The 14445-nt window shown below is 52.0% G+C and overlaps 4 protein-coding genes across 4 annotated transcripts; 3 read left to right on the plus strand and 1 right to left on the minus strand.

The window, feature by feature from the left end:
• Positions 1 to 45: 45 nt before the first annotated feature.
• Positions 46 to 909, minus strand: BO88DRAFT_446433 (haloacid dehalogenase-like hydrolase; the record flags this gene model as incomplete). The annotated part of the gene is made up of 2 exons (XM_025710285.1): positions 243 to 909; positions 46 to 172 (listed from the first exon to the last, which is right to left on the minus strand). Exons 1-2 carry the CDS (start codon positions 836 to 838, stop codon positions 46 to 48), a joined length of 723 nt encoding a protein of 240 aa, XP_025559000.1. The 5' UTR covers positions 839 to 909.
• A 276-nt stretch (positions 910 to 1185) lies between these two features.
• BO88DRAFT_372857 (amino acid transporter) lies at positions 1186 to 3404 on the plus strand. The gene is made up of 7 exons (XM_025704249.1): positions 1186 to 1478; positions 1532 to 1563; positions 1620 to 1659; positions 1722 to 1860; positions 1916 to 2734; positions 2790 to 3068; positions 3122 to 3404. Exons 1-7 carry the CDS (start codon positions 1303 to 1305, stop codon positions 3281 to 3283), a joined length of 1647 nt encoding a protein of 548 aa, XP_025559001.1. The 5' UTR covers positions 1186 to 1302; the 3' UTR covers positions 3284 to 3404.
• A 2514-nt stretch (positions 3405 to 5918) lies between these two features.
• On the plus strand, positions 5919 to 7765 carry BO88DRAFT_348963 (AMP dependent ligase/synthetase; the record flags this gene model as incomplete). The annotated part of the gene is made up of 3 exons (XM_025703431.1): positions 5919 to 6239; positions 6292 to 6708; positions 6758 to 7765. 3 exons carry the CDS (start codon positions 5919 to 5921, stop codon positions 7763 to 7765), a joined length of 1746 nt encoding a protein of 581 aa, XP_025559002.1.
• A 2193-nt stretch (positions 7766 to 9958) lies between these two features.
• On the plus strand, positions 9959 to 14135 carry BO88DRAFT_145312 (putative stress response protein Nst1). Its single transcript, XM_025701485.1, has 6 exons — positions 9959 to 10039; positions 10133 to 11357; positions 11424 to 11668; positions 11726 to 13310; positions 13365 to 13478; positions 13535 to 14135. Exons 2-6 carry the CDS (start codon positions 10232 to 10234, stop codon positions 14002 to 14004), a joined length of 3540 nt encoding a protein of 1179 aa, XP_025559003.1. The 5' UTR covers positions 9959 to 10039; positions 10133 to 10231; the 3' UTR covers positions 14005 to 14135.
• The last annotated feature ends 310 nt before the right edge of the window (positions 14136 to 14445 follow it).

A 14445-nucleotide genomic window follows, 5' to 3' on the forward strand; every position in this document is an offset into this window, starting at 1 on the left:
GCTAGTGCCGATATGCCTGCCCCTCGGCCGTCAACTTCTCCCTTCTCACTTGTTTTCCGCAGCAATTATCTTGTCAGCCATCGCTGGCAGAGTGTCTGCCATGACGTCCATCTCTCCAAATAATTCCACAATCGGCTCCTTTTCCCAGATGGTGCAGTACGCTCCTTTATACCTATGTGTCATGTGTGAGCTTAGTCCTGGATCCACTGCGATAACGCATTATTTAGTGCATGTGTACTCACCCCGCACGGCGAGCCGCCGAAACGTCCCACATATGCCCAGCAGCAAACCAGGGTTGGCCGTGCTGGGAGAGCTGCTCGAGCAGCGGCTGGTACACTCGCAAGTCTGGCTTGCCTATTCCCTGCGAGTCACAGGATTTCAGATTCTCTGCGGGCCATTCAAGTCCAGCGTTGGCGAAATATCCCCCCACTCTCGCGGCGTCCCCCGCTGTGAGCGCCCAGACAGTGAATCCAGCATCACGCAACTTAGTGACGCACTCGGCCGCTCCTGGACGGAGTCCAAGTTTGGCATACCTACTCATGATGAACTCAAGATCGCTCTTCGAGGCAAAGCTTCGCGGGTCTTGGATGCCGGCCATCTTGAGCATTCGCCAGAAGAGCAGTTCTAGACAAGTAGCGAATGTCTTATACTGGCCCGACAAGCTCAGATATGTGTACTCGCGCTCTGCGACCTCGATCCAGGTGTATCCTAACAAGGAAGGCTTGATTCCCTCCGCACGGAGACGGTCGCCCAGTTGCGTGTCGATCGCTTCGAAGAGGACATCGTAGGAGACCAGTGTGCCGACAATGTCGAACACCACATTCTTACTGCCGGTCATAGTGCTGGTGCTGGTGCTGATCTATCGTAGGGATCAAATGAGAAGAGTTGGGAGTGACTGAGAGTTTAGCGTTCGTTCGACTTGTCTAAGCCATTGGCCTACCTTCTTATACACCTGACTCCAAATTAGGAGACAGGGTTTATACAGAACAGATGATCAGCAACCCCACTTTTGCTTCTAGTAAACTCCAGCTTTTCCTTATACAGAAATGGGGAACGACTCGGACTACTCCGTACTATTATCTACAACTGGCTGTTAACGCCGCGAGTCGCTATCAAAGCTCCAACCTAGCTTATCTCGGACGCAATGTCTCCAGTTTGCTGCCGCTTTTCAGATACGACGGCCATGATGGCCAATGACACTTATCATACCTTTTGTGACAGTCACCAGAATTGACATATAAAATGCCGCTATAGGTCCTCTCTCCGATGCTCATGTAGTCAGTGGAGTAAGCTACCGTTACGATGACGAAGAAAGTGGACGTCAAAGACACCGTTGTCGACGCGGACCTGGAAAAGATAGATGTTGCCAAGGGAGACAGTGAGCTCTTAGGAGCGAACGAGGATGTTGGCTACCACCGGTCGCTCGGTAGTCGTCAGATTATGATGATGACCTTCGGCGCTGGTGTGGGAACTGGCTTGTAGGACGAACCCTTTATGCTGCTGGCCCACTTTAATTGACAATCTCATCTAGATGGGTCGGTACAGGTACTGCACTGAAGTATGGTGAGGCTCCCCTGAGCGAAGTGGTAAAGGCTCTTGCAACTAATTGCAGCATGTAGCTGGCCCTGGTGGCATCGCCGTTGCATACACAATCACCGCGTAAGTCTATCAAGCTGCGCTACAGCTGCGGGTTTGCTGACATGCCAACTTATCATCATTAGATTCATAGTGTACTTGCAGTATACCTCTATCGGTGAAATGACAACCTTTAAGCCGGTCCATGGAGGCTTTATCAGACAATGCATTGAATACGTGGAGCCCGCATTCGGATTCGCGGTCGGCATCAATTTCTGGTTCTCGGTAGGTAGCTCGGCCAAATCAAGACGATGAGTGGGTGACTGATCATTACTGGCAGTGGGTGATTTGCATTCCTGCTGAAATAACTGCAGCTGTTTCTGTGCTTGAATTCTGGCCAGCAACAGAGGTTGTCCCACTTGCAGCGTATATCACTATCTTTCTGGTAGTCATTGCCGCAGCCAATTGTTTCGGTGTCCGGATATACGGTCATGTTGAGTATATCATGTCTTTCGTCAAGGTTCTGGCGATATTTGTCATGATTTTCTTCATGTTCATCATGACTTCGGGCGGTATCTCGGCCACACATGGCCCGATCGAGTTTCGCTACTGGCGCAATCCCGGCGCATTCAACAACGGTATCAAAGGTATCTCCAAGGCGTTTGTCCAAGCGCTGTTCAGCTTCGGTGGCGGAGAGCATATCGCAGTCATTGCTGGAGAAGCCAAGGACCCCCGCCGGACCATCAAGAGAACTGTATACCCCGTGTTTTGGCGCATGTTTTCGTTCTTCGTGGTCAATATTTGGCTTGTGGGAATGTGTGTTCCTTACGACGATGAAAACCTCATCAATGGAAGTGGCACATTAGGGAGCCCCTTCGTCATTGCCATTGAGCGTGCAGGCGTGATGTGGCTAGCGCACATCATAAATGGTTTCATATTCTTGACAGTGATTAGCTGTGGCATCACAAGTGCTTATATCGCTAGTCGCAGTCTTGCAGCCTTGTCTGACATGGCCATTTTGCATCCTTTCTTCGGCCGCAAAGACAATGTCGGGAGGCCCTACGTCTCCCTAGCCCTCAGCCTCACTATAGGAGGGGCTTTATGCTACCTCAATTGTAATGACACCGGAGCTACCGTCTATGGCTGGTTCTCATCTCTGGTTAGTATATCACATATTGGTGATCGTCGATACCCTATGGCTGACATTCCCACAGGTATCTGTATCCGCCTTATTCCAATGGTCTGGAATCTTCATCTCCCACATCCGATTCCGAAAAGGTCTTGCTGCGCAGGGAATCGACAAAAAGACACTGCCTTTCCGAGACCGAATCGCTCCCTACGCCCAGTATCTTGGTCTCGTTGTGGTCCTCTTCATCGCAGGGTGCGAATTCTACCTAGCGTGCTTCCCCTTCGGAGAGAAAGGATCTGCAAAGAGTTGGTTTTCATCCTACATTGCGGCGCCTCTATTTTTCCTAGATTACTTCGGCTACAAGGTGAGCGGCAATCATCGGAAAGTCTCAGTGAAATACGTTGACCGTTCGTTTAGATCTACTATCGCTCCAAGCTGGTACGGCCGTCAGAAATGGACTTCTCGGCGGCGGCTGCTTTTGATGAAGAAGATCGGGCAAGGGCGGCTGTTGGTTATGAGGCAGATACCGGAACAAGGAGCAAGATTGGGCAGTACATTAAGAATCTTATTTTTGGCTAGGCCTGAGTTGCAATATCAGCAAGCTCCGGTTGGATTTTGCCTTGAGGCTTGAGAACCCGGTCAATGGTCCAAGCAAACTCTGGACAGTGCACATCGACTTATTGAACTGGGCATGTTTGCTGATTATACTTACTCATACCTCAGTAGTAAATAGGAATACCAAAGACATTGAATCTTTTCCAGTGGGCCTGATGCTATTTATATTCAACGGGGCGGCGGGGGGGACTGAGGCGTATTAGGACAAAGAAAACCCCGAATCACCCATCATGTTGTAATCACATCGTAGAGATCAACTTTTATTTGACCGCTTTCATCTCCTCACTGACTGTATTACTATCTTCTGCAATCACAATTTCACGCCCCTACTAGAAACCCATGTCATGGTCTGGCGCCCTCACTAGCGTGCGATAGTCGCATTGGGTTGCAGTTCAGCTTGCGGCGCAGCTCTCTTGCATAAACTAGGCAATTCTAGTGTCAAGAGCCGAAGATGAGCGCGACCGGCTCATACAAATGAATATCATCTGCATTCCCCTCTCCAAAATCGTGATCTTACTGTCAGCTAGCTCACCTAACAGCCAGTTGAGAAATCCTCTCCGAATTGAAAGCTGAACCATTCGATTCATGCTCCCGACGTTGAACACCGAGCGCCTCTAATAGGGACATGCGTGCTTCGTCTCAGTGCCGGCTAATCAGACTAACAAGATCGCCGTGGGTCTTTCGTCGTCTTAGAAGCGTCTCGTCTCTTGTTGTCTCTCTCAATTTTTATCTGCCTGACTCGCAATATGCGACCATGGATTGAATGGACGGAGTCCGTTTCTCGACAACCCGACGCATGCTCTAGACACTCAAGATGTGCCTGTGGGCTATCATTCGAATCAACCGCCTTCTGATGGAACTCTAGATTGATGCTTACGCGATAATATAATTTATCAGAGGTTTCATGATGCTCCTCGTTTTGGTATAGCAGGTCTAATGCTTACTTCTCAACAGGATCTTTAGCTCTCAGACATCAGCTGTGAGTCCACTATTGACGACGAGCCTGCGATGCATAACATATAGAATCGGAGGAGATACGCCCGCTATTGCAGATGCTTCGTTGGTACCTGCTCATTGTGGCTGGACCCTTCATATAGTGCTGGTCTACATCTGCTCAAAAAGCTCAGCAATAAGCTCTGGCCGTCACCCATCTCAAGATCAAATACGGCTTTTGGCAGCCGTTAGCAGTGAATTGCTTAATACTAGGACCATCCTTTAACCATGAATATTGGGTCGGGCGTTTTCTCCGGACGCCGTCGATTAATTTGGGGCGCGAGAGGATGCGCCATTAACCGTTCTGCGAATCAAAGCATCGAGCGAAACGGGCCCGGATTGCGCATTTATCATCCGTACCCAATGATGGCCTCGCCGGATGGTCTCTACAACATTATGGAGACCATTTATCTCTGGCCTCGCTTCCTTCGGCATCTACTGTAACCGTCACCGCTTATTTCCAAGCGCGGTTCATAAAACCGACGGACACGAAACATCAAAATTGAGACTTCGCCTGACGCTTCAGGAAGGGAGTGGCCGGTCAATGAAGTCATTAGTCTCCCAAGGTTTCCTCTATCGGCTCTTGGAAGAATCCTGCAACTGGGGTTCGATCAATGATGTTCCCGCAAATTCTAACCTCCACCCTTCAACCATGGTGAGCCGGCCCGTCAAGACGTCAATCGCAAATTCCATCTGGGCCGGCCGCCGGAACATGCCAACTTCCACCGGAGCGGAATTGATCTGGAAACGACAATCGCAGATGCAATTGTGGAGCAGCCTTCAATTCCACGGGCGCACACTTGGGCCAGGCTGATCGGCATTCCCTAGTGCTTCTATCATTCCGCTAACGAAATAGTCGAGACAACTGCGGAGCAACTCATAACCATCCCGGCGCCACATGGTGCAGTGCAGAAGATGATAGGGGTGTATGCGCCTTTATGCCTTCGTATCATACGATAAGCTGGTCCTGGATTAAACCTGGCCACCATCAATGAGCGCACAATTGGGGGGGCCAAACGAAAAGAGCGTGTGAACTACTAGACTCGTTGGTACAAGTGCCAGCGGCCCGCCAGTCGTCGTGGCGCGGGACAGCGGCCATTTCCGAGCAGGAGCCCACTCTCAGTGTGCTTGCTAGTCAGTTAGTAGTTACAATTGACTGAACCTTCCTCCGGTCCGTTCAGCCGATTACACTTACAGTACGGCGGTCTTCCTCTTAGTTTCCTCCTTCTTCACGGAGGTTCCTGATGCGGCCCACGGGCTAATCATGCATGTTGCAGGCACGGGTCGCCCAACTATCATTGATCGAAAGACCAATTTAGCGCAGACCTAGACACGCAGGTTGATGGATTCCCACGAGGGGTGAAAACGTGCTTAGTCGCATCCAGTCTGTGGCATTTGCTTGGGCTAAGGTCCTTTGCACTTGGTTTACTGACTGACTGCCTACCCACCACACCGTTTTGAAATAGCCCGCCACGGCCAATTTCCCCCGGGCAGTCATATCATAAGCGACAACAACCTCATTTTTAGACACGGTCTTGGGGATCGGCAGGTCTTCTCAGATTCCAACTACTAGAGACGTCTAGGCGGTCTTTACTAAATTTAAAAAATGGCTGCGTGTAACGGCACGGAGTCGTGGGTTCGGGGCGGGGAAAAGTTTAGAGGACATCGGCTGCTTCCTGACATTCTCGATTACTACGCCCATGACGAGCCCGATCGTGTGTTCGCTGCTATCCCCAAGACGAAGAGCGTCATGGATGGATACAAAGACGTAAGCGTGAAAAAGATGGCGACGGCAGTTAATCATATGGCTTGGTGGCTTGAACGCGCTTTTGACGGAGTACCCAGAAAGACAACACTGGCCTACATTGGCCCTCCTGACCTCCGCTACCCCATTTTGCTGCTGGCGCTCATGAAGTGCGGGTGGAATGTATGTATTTGGTCTCCCCACAAATAGTATCCGATACTAATTCATGAGACAGGCAATGTTCGTCTCTCCTCAAAACACTCCCATTCAGAATTTGGGCCTTTTGCAGGAAGCAAACGTCTATGGCCTTCTCTATGCGGACGTCATGTGCTCGGCAGCAGAAAGTCTTCAGCAATTCGACCCCTTCATGCAATCTTTGCCGGTGCCAACACTGGCCGAGCTTTTCAAGTCCAAGTCCCCCCCATTTCATTGGAATGCCTCTTTTGAAGAATTCAAGAACAGGCGTTGTCTGATTCTGCACACTTCCGGCACGACAGGCCAGCCAAAACTGGTCCAATACACCCACGGCACTCTCGCCTGCGCTGACAATGATACATTCATGTCTGTCCCAGAGGGACGTCGTGCGCAGAATGCAGATCAATTCAATTTCTCTCCACCAGGGCGCTATTACTCCCCTTTTCCGCCTCACCACGTGAGTAACCCTACGCGCTCTTCGTCTTCTTGAGCTCATGGATCAACAGCTCGCTGGCCTCCATGCCTTCACCCTTTTGCCTCTCATCTCACGCACGGCTGCTTTCGTCATGGGACCTCTTACTGTCCCACCAAGCGGGGCCCTGCTGAGCTCCATCATGAAACAGCAGCCGCAGGTACGAGCCATCTATGTTCCCCCATTTCTGGTGGAGCAGTGGGTGCTTGAACCAGATGCTTATGACCAGGCACGACGGCTTGATTTCATCCTTTGTGGTGGAGCGGCGTTGGCACCTAGTGTTGGGAATAAGCTCAGTGAGGTGACAAATATACGCCAGATGTATGGCTCTATTGAGACATGCCACATCCAGGCGCTCAATCCCCAGCCAGGAGAGTGGCAATATATCGAGTTCAACGATCTGCCGGAAATTGAGATGGAGGCCGTGGGTGATGACGTCTATGAGCTGGTTCTGCACCCTAACGAGAGCTCACGGCCCTATCTATCCCTTGCTCATAATTATCCCAAGGTACACACGTGGCGCACTAAAGATCTATTTAAGCCTCATCCCACCAAAGCTGGTTTGTGGCACTTTCATTCGCGCACCGAAGATATAATCGTGCTGGAGAATGAGCTCAAAGTGTGGCCTATTCCTATGGAGACTATCCTGCGAGGAGATCCTCATGTTACAGGGGCTTTGATTGTGGGGAATGGTCGTCCCGAACCAGTGCTTCTAGTTGAACCCAGGCAAAGCTCCTATCAAGAAATGAGTAGAGACGAGCTACTGGACGCCATTTGGCCATCTGTCGTCGAAGCCAATTCCGTTGCCTCCGAGCACGCGCAAATCCAGCGATCCCGGATCGTTTTGTGTCCGCCGAAGCTCGGGTTTTTCCGGACACCCAAAGGGACGGTTATGAGGAAGCCAACCGAGTCCCTGTATGCCGAACTAATCTCTGCGACATTCACGGAAGAGGATGACAGTAGCAGCGGTGATGAGTATGACTTTTCCGGCGACCGAACAGAACTCGGTATGCGCGAGGCAGAGCTCCTGACTGCGACCTGACCCAACAATTTCATTCAACGTTTACGGGCAGAAATAGCGCTATGATAATTTCCACGGTTTCCAGACGTTTCGCATCGACTGTTGGGCTATACAACGCGCAGTTGATCAACATGGATGAGGTCTGGCCTGCCAATATCCGGAACACTTTGAGGCGGAAGGTCCACCAACAGCTTCTGGACCGAGACAGGAACATCAGTATCATGGGACAGGAAAAAAGCTGGCTATGACCCCACAGGCCGCCAAATGCCGTGCCGTGTCTCGGTTCGGTGACAGTCGTGAGCGCCCTCGCATGGTAGGAGATCTACTTCTGGTCCGGTCGGTTGCCCTGATCATATTGAGGTGGCGTGTATGACATGCTCTGGAGCCTCTCAGTCTTCCAATTGGCTACCAACCGTATGCAGATTTGTGCTCTTTACGGTTGCTATTGCGGGTATCTTGCGGGGGTAGCCAGCAGGCATTGCGGAGGAACAGTGCGGACCAGCATTGGACTACGAGACAGGTCAGCCAGGAGGATCGCAGGATTCACCATCTTCAACTTTTATAGACACATCATCTTTCATACTTTAGGTTATATTTCGATCGCTACTCTGTAGCCGCACGACCAATTCGAACAGACTTTTGCAATAGACTCAGATAGTTCTGCCTATTGAGTGTTTCACGTAAAGTGATTCGTATGTCTCACAGCATTTATAGATAGTCGTAGTTTACGAATGTTTGAGTTCGGCATTCTAAACCTACAGTGAGTGGCTATGGCACCTATCACACTTACTAAATTCATACGGTCATTTCCCCTCACATTCCGACTACCTAGCAATACACTACACAACATCCCTTACAATCCCAAGAATAAACACCGCCCTTCATAAGGATCTAGTAACGACACACAAGAGAACCCTTGCAACCAGCAATAATAATGCCCCCAATTGTGTGATTCCCATCTTACTCCGAGCTAACCAACAGTAAAGACACCGGCGGTCAGTGGGGAGATTACTCCGCACTGAGACATCCATGCCAACTATGCTAGTTAAAACTAAACGAACACCTGTTAATTATCAACTCTAGTCACCTGACCCATATGGGCATGTCACTTTCCAAGAAAAAACAAGCCTGTTCAATCGATCAACATTTTTTCACCCCAATTCAGGGATACACATGTGTAATCCATTCCGGATGGGATGGGCTGACAGCATCAGATCATGTCAGGTAATTAAGATGGAATGCGCGCCCGCGCCGATCATGAGATTAAAACCCCCCTCTTTTTGGGGGGGGTTGGTTGGCTTTCTGGTAACCCCGCAGGAGAGTTCAGGAAGAAGGACGATGAGGGAGCGCTACTATAATAGCCCAAAATCCCGGTCATAATATTAAACGTTTAAGTTCCGACGGTAGTCCGAGGTATAGGTATCGTTAGTTGTTGTAAGTAGTGGGAGGTTGGAGAATATGATTCTACGAATCAACCTCTCGGATTTAATGCTCAGTCTACATAGTACATGTTCGATTTTGGCTGTTGGACTGGTTGGGTGGCTGGCAAAAAAGGGCGCTTAAAGCTAGGCAGGTGATCTTGAAGTTGGGCGCTTGATTGCATAGATCTCTTTGGCGGGCAGATTGACAGGTGTGAACTTTATTATAGAGGGGGATGAAAGTCCGGATTATTTGGTTGGTTGTAATTTTCCAACAAAAATAAATAAATAAGTAAGAAAGAAAAAGATGTAATATATAGAATACATGGAGATTGATAGAATTCAGCCTGAGAATTGAGGCGAGCAACCTCGCTTGCGGCGGCTAATCCAGTTGCGGCCAGCGGCACGGCAACCATCCAGAGCCCAACGCCCGGCGTCAAGGTCCACCATCCAAACCCCATCATCTTCGCTGTGTCTGCGCCTGTGTCGCCGAATCCCCTCCTCCCCCATCTCCGGTTTGCTGCATTCACTCGCTGTCATCCCTCTCACCTTTTCACATCCTCTTTCTCCTCCCCGCTTGTTCCCTATCTACCCCCCTCGATTGTTGGGGGATTGAACGCTGTCCTCCCCTCTCTCTCTCTCTCCCTCCCCTCTTGTCGTGCGGTTCCCGGGTCCTTTCCACCCCTCTCCGCCCTCGTTCCCCGTTTGTCGACCCTTGGGATTCACCCCAATTCACCTGGGCGCCTGCTTTCCACCCGCGGCCTCTATTTTCGCCTGCCTCGTGTGATTCACAAGACATCCTGGATTTGGGCCTCCCCTTGTCCCCTTCCTCCATCTCAATAATTTCCTCTCCAGCCTTCGTCCCGACCGCTGTCCGGTAAGCTTTGAGTTCTACACCCTCGCTATCTCTTACCTGGCTATCTCCGCCGTACCCTCCTGCTGACTTTTTCCCGCCGGAACGCTTCCCTAGCATGGTGCTTAGGTCGGAACATCCTAGGAGACTGAGAAGCCCGCTCTCTTCGTCCTCCCTACCCATCGCTATCATAGCCTCCTAAGTCCTCACTTCTCCATGGCTCCGCCGCAAACGCCCCGGCCGAATCCCGGTTCCACAATGTCCGATCCTGCGTCGACATCCATCCCTGCACACGCCACGAACGGCGAGGCCCATGCGCCCAACGACCACCACCACCACCCCCAACTTCCCTTATCAGACTCCAAACCCGTGTCGGTTAACCGCAAGAAGCAAAAACGCAGACAAAAACAGGCCGCCCGCTTGGCTGCGGAGCGTCAGTTCGGAAACGGCCACATCTCCGCGGACATGTCTGAGCAGAACGGTCTGAGCCCTACCGCGCCAGCGTCTCATGTATCCGACGAGCACGACCTCGACGAACGCGCCAACGGCGAAACGTACTATGAGGAAATTCACGACGCGACACATGATCTGGACGACCACCCGCCGAGTCTGTCAAACGGGCAACCGGGACAACAAAATGCCACGGCTCGAAAATCTAAGAAGAAGAAAGGAAAGAAGAATCGGGCCGGCTCGCAGACCATGGGCGATGAAAGTTCGACACCACTGTCCACTCCTTCTGTCTCCATGTCACAGCATCTGCCCCCGCCGTTACCGCCGCATCTGCCTCATACGCTTCTGAAGACGAGTAAGGACCGCAGCATTTGGAACACCTCCACGCAAGAAGAGCGAGAGAACATCAAGACGTTCTGGCTTGAGCTTGGGGAGGAGGAGCGACGCCAGCTCGTCAAGGTGGAGAAGGATGCGGTCTTGAAAAAGATGAAGGAGCAGCAGAAACACTCGTGCAGTTGTACCGTATGTGGGAGGAAAAGGACGGCCATCGAGGAGGAATTGGAAGTACTATACGACGCCTATTACGAGGAGTTGGAACAGTACGCCAACAACAACCAAGGCTCGTTCGAGAAGGGCCCGCCCATGGTCCCGCCTCCACGTCTATACCACCCACCTCTACGATCACCCGGTCAACATACACGGACGCAAGGCCAATTTCATCCCTCTCGAGGCCGAATTCATGAGTTGCCGGAAGACGACGAGGATCTGGAGGAGGACTACGATGAAGATGATGAGGATGACGAGCCGTACAGCGACGACGATTACGAAGACGAAGAGACTCGTGCAGCCCGCGCGGATTTCTTCGCCTTTGGGAATAGTCTAACTGTGAAAGGTAGGCGACGACCGAGGCTTTTTAAATCTCGGAAGCTAGACACTAATCTCTTTGCATCACTTGCAGATGGCATCCTTACAGTCGCGGACGATCTGTTAAAGAACGACGGGAAACATTTCATCGACATGATGGAGCAATTAGCTGAGCGCCGAATGCAACGTGAAGAGGATACCCAGTACGGCATAGCAGCAGCACACCAATCCCTCCATGGCGGCCACAACCACGGTCCTCTAGATGACGACGATTATGACGAGGAAGAGGACGAGGACTACGATAGTCAGGAAGATGAAGATTATGAGGAGGATGAAATGGTCAGCTCCGGGAACTGGCCGGGTGGTGATGCAGTGCAAGCTGACTCGTTTCTGCAGGACGCCATGACGGAAGAGCAACGCATGGAGGAAGGCCGACGGATGTTTCAAATATTTGCGGCCCGAATGTTCGAACAGCGCGTCTTGACAGCCTATCGAGAAAAGGTCGCAGAACAACGTCAGCAGAAACTGATCGAGGAACTCATGGAGGAACAAACGCGGAACGAGCAGCGAAACGCCAAGAAAGCGCGGGAAGCTCAGAAGAGGAAGGATAAGAAGAAGCTCCAAAAGCAGGCCAAGGAGGAAGAGAAGGCGCGAAGGGAGGCGGAGAAGGCGGCCGAGGAAGCTGCGGCCAAGGCTGAACAGGAGAAGAAGCTGGAAGAGCAGAGGAGGAAGCGCGAGGAACAAAAGAAGAAGCGAGAGGCAGAACGCAAAGCCCAAGAAGCGGAGCGTCTCCGTAAGGAGGCGGAGAAGCAAAAGCGGTTGCGCGAAGAAAGAGAGCGACAGGCTGAGATTGAAAGAAAGCAGCGAGAGCAGAAGGAGCTGGAGAAGAAGCGACGAGAAGAAGCGCGGCAGAACGACCTGCGGGAGAAGAAGACGAAGGATGAGCGAGAACGTCAAGTCAAGGATGCGCAGACACGTCGGGAGGCCGCCCCCAGGACTGAGTACGAAGGTCAGGAGAAACGCGATCCCCAAGCGAAACGAGTGTCGCATACAGGACCGGTTCCGATCCCAGCCAGCTTGCAACACGCCCAAGCGCTCCCCGCATACTTGCAGTCGCCGCACTACCAAATCGCCACTCCGATTGTCCCCAAAGCTCCGACACCTGCCAGGCCGCGGCAACCGTCTCAGCAGGGCTCCCATACATCGTCTCCGCGGTCCCAGCCTGCAAGCACCGAGCCATCACAAGTATCCATTTCCCCACGATCGATGGCGCCGTCGCAGTCGTCAGGAGCGTCCAGCGTTACGTCCAAGCAGGGCCATGGACAACAGCCGTTGCTTCACCACCCCCAGCCCTCGACTCCCCTGTCTCCCCTTGGTGCGTTGAACCGCTCTCATCCACCCGGATTCTCGCCATCGAACCCGCCTGGATTGGGCCTGGTCTCCCGTCCGCCGATTGGTCACGAGTTACCTTCATACCCGCCGCATTCGGGCCCGCTGATGAACCAACTGCGAGGATTTCCTGCGCCAAATGGACTGCCCGTGCTTCCAAGCATGAACGGAACTCGTCCTATGCCTCCGGGACGTGCCTTTCCGCTCGATCCAGGACATGGCCTAGCATTCCATCAGCAGCCCATAACCAATGCGTTCGCTGCGCAGCCGAGCGGGCTGTCTCATGCTCATTCCAGACAGCCGTCCAGCTCGTTTGAGCGGTCGCCTCTGGATGCGCATGCCTTCCCGATCTCCCGGCCCAGCCCTATCAAGCGCCCGTCAAGCACCCAACAAGACCAGAACAACCGGTCAGCGCAGCGCGATGTGGACGATCTAAGTGCGCATCTGGGCAGCAGTGCTCTTCTCGATGACAGTGATGTTCCGTTTACTTCGAATCTGTCCCAGTCGCTTCCTGGCGCGACTGCTCCTGGCACCTTCCCTGGACCGACCCGAGCCAGCTTTGCAGGAACGTCCCTCTTCGCAGATCCCCTAGGTAAGTACCGTTGACAAGTAGTCACGGCTGTCGCATAAGCTGACAACTTCATAGCAGCCAAGCATAGTGGTTTCCCGATTGGCCCGAGTGTAGGAAATACGTGGAGTACACAGATTCCCTTCGGCACGTCTCCTTTCCCCAGCGCTCCAACATGGGGAACAGGACCTGGTCAGTTTCACCTCGACGTCAGTCCTTTCTGTGCCATCAACTGACGACCTTTATAGGAAGTGGCTGGTCCAACAACGCATTTGCTCCCGGCGGTCACCACCGTGCGCATGCCTCTCGGCCCGTAACGATACGACTGCTGGTCATCCAAGCCTGCAAGCAACTCAACATGATGAGCCCTTCCAAGGGAGCCAGTGGGTACCATGATGTGAACGTTGTCCTTCGTCAGGTAAATCAGCTACGGCCGGCCAATGAGCCTCCGATCTCGTTAAAGGAAATGCTGGACATCTGCGACACAGAAGGCAACACGCAGAACGGAGGCGGATCGTTCTCGATTAGGAGCGACGAAACGGGCGAATGTGTCAAGTTCGAACCGGACACTAACAGTGCGTCCTCAGGTCACAGAGGCAGCATTGTTCCAGGGGAAATCGGCAGTCCGGTTCCTAGTAGCAGTCTTCCAGCGTTCGGCGGGATCGGCTCATCAACATCATCCGTGCTCCGACAGTTTTCTTCCCCTACGGGGTTCTAGGCTTCCAGTTGCAATGGCACGAGAATCATTGATGACATCCTCACTTTCTTCCCTTTTCTGTCATCTGCTCCCTCTCCATCAATTCCCTCCTACTCTACCGAATGAAAGCATCCATCGTGTCATCAAACCCTCTTCTTCCATCCTCATTCCTATCTTCTTTCACCCTACCACATCACTGATGAGCTTCCTCGTGTTCCGAGTTCCCATTTTCCATCTTCTCTTCCTACGCACATTGAACAGACATTAATCATGTCATGTACGTTACGTTGTTCTCTTCTTTTTGCCTTGCTTGTTTTTCTTGCACCGCTTCCCCACCGGAAATCCAGGTGGGTGTTCTGAAAGTGAAACCCCCACCATTTTCTTGTTTGTTTTGCCCTTTCTTTCTTCCTTATGTAGCGATTCCCAAGGAGCATTATTCCAAAAGGCTCCCAAATACCTCAT

This window comes from Aspergillus vadensis (assembly GCF_003184925.1).
Source record: "Aspergillus vadensis CBS 113365 unplaced genomic scaffold BO88scaffold_26, whole genome shotgun sequence".
NCBI lineage: Eukaryota > Fungi > Ascomycota > Eurotiomycetes > Eurotiales > Aspergillaceae > Aspergillus > Aspergillus vadensis.

Bases quoted from the DNA above. Each gene is read 5' to 3' on its own strand.
- BO88DRAFT_372857 (XM_025704249.1), top strand. From the start codon at position 1,303: ATGACGAAGAAAGTGGACGTCAAAGACACCGTTGTCGACGCGGACCTG. The intron at 1,479-1,531 runs GTAGGACGAACC...AATCTCATCTAG, and splicing joins GCTGGTGTGGGAACTGGCTT to ATGGGTCGGTACAGGTACTG. The intron at 3,069-3,121 runs GTGAGCGGCAAT...CCGTTCGTTTAG, and splicing joins TAGATTACTTCGGCTACAAG to ATCTACTATCGCTCCAAGCT.
- BO88DRAFT_145312 (XM_025701485.1), top strand. From the start codon at position 10,232: ATGGCTCCGCCGCAAACGCCCCGGCCGAATCCCGGTTCCACAATGTCC. The intron at 11,669-11,725 runs GTCAGCTCCGGG...TCGTTTCTGCAG, and splicing joins ATTATGAGGAGGATGAAATG to GACGCCATGACGGAAGAGCA. The intron at 13,311-13,364 runs GTAAGTACCGTT...ACAACTTCATAG, and splicing joins CCTCTTCGCAGATCCCCTAG to CAGCCAAGCATAGTGGTTTC.